Source organism: Astyanax mexicanus, chromosome 15 (assembly GCF_023375975.1).
Source record: "Astyanax mexicanus isolate ESR-SI-001 chromosome 15, AstMex3_surface, whole genome shotgun sequence".
In the NCBI taxonomy this organism is placed as follows: domain Eukaryota; kingdom Metazoa; phylum Chordata; class Actinopteri; order Characiformes; family Acestrorhamphidae; genus Astyanax; species Astyanax mexicanus.
The window spans coordinates 28647759-28654287 of record NC_064422.1 but is presented as its reverse complement, the minus strand read 5'-3'; the positions used below and the strand labels follow the sequence as shown (position 1 = coordinate 28654287).

The 6529-nt window shown below is 37.9% G+C and overlaps 1 protein-coding gene across 1 annotated transcript; it reads right to left on the bottom strand.

The window, feature by feature from the left end:
* Positions 1-92: 92 nt before the first annotated feature.
* gna13a (guanine nucleotide binding protein (G protein), alpha 13a) lies at positions 93-6461 on the bottom strand. The gene is made up of 4 exons (XM_007259093.4): positions 6123-6461; positions 4817-5043; positions 2778-2828; positions 93-2651 (listed from the first exon to the last, which is right to left on the bottom strand). Exons 1-4 carry the CDS (start codon positions 6400-6402, stop codon positions 2082-2084), a joined length of 1128 nt encoding a protein of 375 aa, XP_007259155.3. The 5' UTR covers positions 6403-6461; the 3' UTR covers positions 93-2081.
* Positions 6462-6529: the final 68 nt, after the last annotated feature.

The following is a 6529-nucleotide window of genomic DNA, read 5'->3' as shown; positions in this document are numbered from 1 at the left end:
AAATCTCTACATATCTCCAGAAAAAAAAAACTTATCATAGAAAATGATGCTATATAGCTTAATAAGAAAGTGAAACTGGATGCACATTTCCCACACAATCCACTTTATCTTTAGATAAATCAAAATGATTTACATTAAGACATGCAGCTTTATCACTTTTTAAAAATCCATAGGTCACAAACCAAACTGCTCAAGTCTTGTATCTCTGTAAAATAGTCAGATTTAATGGACCAAAATGAGTTATACAAAAGTGATTGAAAACAATGTTATCGATACTGTACACAAAGAAAACATCTGTTGTGGGTGATGACTAAACTGAGCAAACTGTTTTACAAACCATAAAAAAAACAGTGCCAGTCATCAGAAAATATCAATTTACCACCATAAGTCAGATTAAAGTCAAGTGATAACTTCTTATTCAAAGTTACAGTAAGCTCAAATCATTGTAAAGATCATTTGATACATATACAACCAGGAAGGTACTTCAAGAAGCGAGATGTGGAGGACACAACGTCCTGTGAGAGGTTTAATCAATCATACAGAGCTGAGAGGAAAAAAAATGGAGGGAGGAAGCTGCTTCCTCTGAGATGGCAAATTATACAACACTGCGCTGTGAAGAGTGATTGAAGAAAATAAAGCTGAATATCAGAAAGTCTTGTTCTAGATTTAAAAGAAAATCTGCTTCCTGCCCAAAAATAAACCACACCACATACCCTGAGGCTAAACTGTACACAACATAAACTAAGACATAAGGTAATTTTGGCATCCGACATGAATCTGACAAGATAAATGCGTATATACACTTCTATTTCTGGAAGATTTATATATAAACCACCATAGGAAGGCATTCATAGATAACGCTGGCCACCCTTTACTTTAAAGGAAATATTAAATTGAAAAAATACCAGGCTGTGATTTAAAATTATAGACAAGGGATCTGTACAACATAAACTCTATATAACAAAATGACATCATTTAAGATTCATTCCCTTTTTAAAACAACAAAGACAACAGCACTACATACACAGGTACCTTAACTGGGATTCTGCACTTTCAGTGTGATACAAGCGCACTGATGTGGTGCCGTTCAGAGCTTGGGCTAGAGAAGAGGACGGGGGGGGGGGGGGGGGAGGAACCAAACACCCGGATTTGATCAATAAAACCAGAAATTTGCAAGAAATAAATCCAATCATGAATGGCCGCTTCTTGATTATGAGTCTACAATGCCTATTTACAGCCCTGAGTCTTAATTAACTAAGATTACACCAAGCTTACAACTAGTCAGTTAGCAACTGGAGTGTGACTATGGATGTACAGTTCAGCGACACTTACAAACTGCTTAGTCCTGTGGCGTGTCCATACCTGTCCCACAAATATGAAAGCCAGAAGCTAAACAAAAACTGAAACTATGGCCAGTTTCCCAAAAGCATCATTTTGTTAAGCCCATCTGCACTGGTGGAGAGAATATTCAGTGTGATGTTCACTTTAACTAAAATATTAGATTAGATATATGCATAGATTCATCTTTGTTCTGAGATGCTTTTGGTAAACCCAACTCTGTCCAGTCCACCTGTCCCCAGGGTTACTAAAATAAAACTTAAAAAAAAATAAAAAAAATTAAATAAATATAACATCTACCAAACACATTTTCGACATACATTGTTTAAGGCTTTTTGATACCATTACCAGAAATATTTTTTCTTTGTAATAGCAGCTTCAAAACAAAATGTTGTGCATGTTGTAGGTGGCCCAGTGAATCAAGTGGATAGCTTAAAGCACCAAAACAAAGTTTCTAAAACAATTAAAGAAAAAAAAATTGATCACACTAAAACAAAGGCGCTAAAAGAAATGTAGGCAACAGAAATAAAATAAAAAAATATCTGGATAACCATTCAAGTGAGTCCTGCAAGAAAGCTAAAAGGGACACTATGGTGGACCTCAGTAAGGTGGTCATCAGTCAGTAGAAGAATTCACCTGCTTTGGGCAGGTGGCCTTTCAGGGCTGTTACTGAAGCCAAAAAAAAACAAAACAAAAAACAAACAAACAGAAATTAAATGGAATGATTGTTTAGGACATCTCTCTCATTGCAACATAAGCTGCTTCAAATTTTCATGCAAGATAGTGTCCTTGACGTCCCGGAAGACGAGTCGGATGTTCTCCGTGTTAATGGCAGTGGTGAAGTGGTAATACAGCGGTTTCTGCTGCTCTCTGCGTTTGCTGCGGAAGCACTCTACTAGGAACTTTTTCACTTCAGAGAGGTCGTGGGGCTCCTCTGTGTACTCCGGGAAATAGTCTTTAATAGACACAAGCTTAACTTTCTCCTCCAGCAGGTCCATCTTATTCAGAAAAAGAATGATCGACGCATTCGAAAAGACGCGGTTGTTGACGATGGTCTCGAATATGCTGAGGGACTCTGTGAGCCTGTTGGTTTGACGGTCCTCCATGAGAACCTGATCGAACTCACTAGAAGAGACAAGGAAGAGGACAGAAGTGACACAGTCAAAGCACTCAAACCAGCGACGGCGCTCTGACCGCTGTCCTCCCACATCCACCATCTTGAACGGAACATTCTTGATCTCAAAGTCATACTCGTGGATGCCCTTGGTTGGCTTCCTTGCCAGGAGTATGTCCTGCTGGGTTGGTAAATAGTCCTGAGAATAAAGAGAATAACAAATAAATTAATATTCATGAAATAAATCATACAGACTTTGCTAATAGGTAATATACATTTTCTTTTTATCAACAGTGCATCTAGTAGGGGAAAAAAAAGTTTTTACCAGCTGCCCAATTCTGTCCAAACCATCGAGAAAATATTTCACAGATTCTCCCTACAGAAACACACACACACACAAAAGACAAAAACAACAATTAACAATGAAAGAAATCACAGCAATCATAAAACAAAATCATAGCATATATGGACAAAAAAAACTAAATCACGTCTGCCTTTATTTTTTAAGATTTTAACATTGTTTACAAAACCAAAAAAGTAAGAACAGTCCAGAGTCACTTGTAAAAAGATATTGCAAGTAACAAGACCAAAATCATGTCAGAACTTTGTTTGCTTTTAATATTAAGTTAATCAAACATTTATAAACATTTATCAAACAAACATTTATAAACAATTTAACAGCCCAGTCAGTTAAACTACTGTTTAAAATTCGGTTAACAGTTAATTCAGTAATGAATGCACTTGATGCAGATTCCTGATACTTTTCTAGCTGCGTTAAATTATTGCTGGAATAGCAACAGTAACCTTTGTCCCTGAGTGCTCAATTCTAAATCCTGAACAATAACCCCTCCAGTTTTCTCTCAATCCCTTATTATAGAGAACAGGGCTGAGTTTTAACTCTCTCTCAGTTTCCTCAGTGTGTATCACAAAATCTCTGGTCCAACACTACTCAAACTTCCTCAGTCAGCGTACTGCATTAGGCCACATTTCACACACACAAGACTTTGTGCTAAATTAGTAATCAAAGATTTCTTAATAAACATATTAACATATTTAATGCCTGTGTAAAGTTTAAGCTTAATGAAACGCAGCAATGAAAAACAAAACAGGAAAAGGGGAACAGGGACATTTCTACAACCACATGACAAGAGTTTCACTTTCGGTTGGTATCTCTGTATTACGGTATACTGTGCTATTTCTGATAGAAGAATCCTAATGATAAATTCTCAAACATAAGTCTGCATGATACAAATGTTTACTGATCAAATGTAATCTGTGAAACTCTATATAAAGCCCCTGACAGTTTTGCTTGTAGGTTTGCTGCCAAGGGAGTGCCTGAACTTTTAACCCAAACCTTCTAAACATAAATTCAAATAGCATTAGCCATTATGTATCTTCCACACCCTCTGTAATAATGGATGACTAAATGCCTATCAGGTTGATGGATTATGAATCTGTGTGATGGACTGATTTTCTCTTAGTCAAACCAAATAAGACCATTGCATGTCCAGTGCTATTTTAACGAATAATGAAAGGAACAGTTTCCCCAACAATACTGCTTCTGTTTTATTAGTATTTATAGATAACAAACATGGCATTAGTAGGTGGAATAGACTATTCTGAAAAGACTAAATAAACAGCAAGTTTCCTTTCTGGAAAAGTGCTTTTAGTTTGGTTATGGGTGGTTAACAATACTCTGTAAGCATTATATTGTCTCTTATATTGTCACTTTAGAAGAAGCAGAAAAGAACAAAACCAACAGACTAAAGTAAGTTATGTCAATTATGTAAAATATGTTTTAAATATAACTACAACACATAATACAGTGTCCATATTGTAAAATTGGGGATTATCTGGTTTAAATATTATTTTTAATGCATGCCACATTAACATATTTGGGAAAATATAAATGATCCTGAAGCAATAAACCCATTACACCTTCTGATAAAAATGTTGGATACAGGTGACTACATTTAAAAATGATATACACACGTCTGTATTGTCAAGCTTACCGACTAGCAAAAGATGCAAGGCACAGTACCGAGAAAAATGTTTTCCTCTGCCCTATCCGCTGACCCATACAAAGTGATTAAACAGATCAACATTCTTTAACTGGGAATACAACCCCCCCTTTCACCCACCCTCCCACCACCAACAACAACCACCACACAAATTCTGTCAAACAAGCTACACAAATATCACATGTAAACCAATCTTTTAGGCCAAAAATTGAAAAGAAAAGGTGGGAAAAAAACAGATACGATGCATACAGTGAAAATAAAAAAAGAGCATAAATGGTGTGTTTTACAGTAAAAATGAGTGAAGCTGCTCCTGATAACACAATGTGGGTGGTTTGGGACTCACCAGCTGAAACTCTCTCCTTCTGTCATAGGCAGTCTGAATGCCGCTGTCAGCCCACAGTGAGCGGATCGATGGCAGATAATGCAGGAAAACTTTGGTCTCAACTATTCCCTGGACCATCATGGACGAGCGTGTGTCAAAGCCCATCATGACCTCTCCATGGGCCTGGTTCGAAGGGTCTCCCCAAGGGATGTGCAGCTTTTCTCTGGCATCCACCAGCACCCGTACTCCTGAGGGACAAACCCAAACAAGGAAATTCCAGTGAGATAAGACAGACTGATAACCTGCTGAATCCATCATACTGTACATAGTTGGGAAAACAGGTATTTATGAGTATAACATGTGGTACTATCAGTGTCACATGTAGAGACAGGGTAGCACAAAATAAAAAATAAACCTTGCTTCTGAGGTTCAAATTGGTATTTGGCCTTTGTTTTGAAAAGCAAAACAAAAAGGGGCAAAGAGGCGCACAGAGATAGTAGGCTATCTGATTATTTTTGACTAATCTGATGATGATTTTTTTCTTAGATTAGATGATTAGTCAACAGTTATTTCTGCCATGTCCACCACCTTTAAAATCTATAGGAATAGCTGATTATTTGATTTAAAAGGCATTTAAATGTCAAGAAATTGTTTAAACATGGAAAGTACTGATTATTTAGTGATTATACTGTTTTTTTTTGGGCACTTTTGGAGACACAGACAAAGTTGAGTGTAACCCAGAACTTTGTGTAATGTGGTACTGTTACAAATAACGATTAGTTGACAATGAATTTTGTAGTTGACAGATTTAAATAATCGACATTGACGATTATATCGACTAATTGTTGCAGTTCTAATGTAAACCTAAATGCATGCTGTAGATATTGTAGTTGGCTAGCATAGACAGCCAAGTGTGTAGTGCAAAAAAATAAAACAAACAAACAAACACACAAGTTGACAAGTTGAGTTTTCAAAAGTCAACCTCATCCTTGAGTTTACCAAACCCCTGAATGTCATACTGTCCTCTTGGGTGTGACTTACAGTTCTCATAATTGTGTACAACAAATAAAAGTAACTTTTAAGACCCTGTTAAGAGCTGTTAGCTAGGTTAAGCTAACTACTAGAGTGTTGAGCTCCATAGGCGCGGCGCTAACACGGTGTAGTAGTGTGAGCGTAGCTGTAAGGTTAGCTAATGCCAGATGTAGAGAGCTGCATCGAAACTTCCACACACCAAATCAGTTTCACTTTGAAATAACAGCAGGGCGACGGTCTTATTGTTCTAATCCAGAGATGAACCGCGTCTTTTCTGAGTTAGAAAGCGGAGTACCTTTGATAACATTGCTGTAGATCGTAGCCCGGAACTCTTCTTTGGCCCGCTGATCGAAGTCCTGCCCATGAATTATGCGCATTTGTTTGAGGAAAGTTGACTTGCCACTTTCTCCAGCTCCGAGTAACAAGATCTTCACCAGGCGCTTCACGTAGGTCTTCTCCCGAGAAATACATCTGTCGATCTCCTTGGACTTCCTCTGCTGCTCCACTTCGTTGTTGGAGAGAAAACAAGCGGGGATACAGACTAAAGCCGTCCGGGAGGGCAGGAAATCAGCCATTTTTGTACTAACAACTTCATGGATCCATCACTCGCGGGAGCGCGCGTCGCTCAGTGCGCGTGCACAAACCTGGGCGGTGACTGTGCGGGGTTTTAACTTGTCCATTTCTTTGTGCTCGTTCACTTTA

What these genes read in the sequence shown, in the direction of transcription:
- gna13a (XM_007259093.4), bottom strand. Translation starts at nt 6,402, where the DNA reads ATGGCTGATTTCCTGCCCTCCCGGACGGCTTTAGTCTGTATCCCCGCT. An exon ending in CTACAGCAATGTTATCAAAG is followed by an intron (nt 5,044 to 6,122) that starts GTACTCCGCTTT and finishes TTTGTCCCTCAG; the next exon opens with GAGTACGGGTGCTGGTGGAT. An exon ending in GAAGGAGAGAGTTTCAGCTG is followed by an intron (nt 2,829 to 4,816) that starts GTGAGTCCCAAA and finishes GTGTTTCTGTAG; the next exon opens with GGAGAATCTGTGAAATATTT.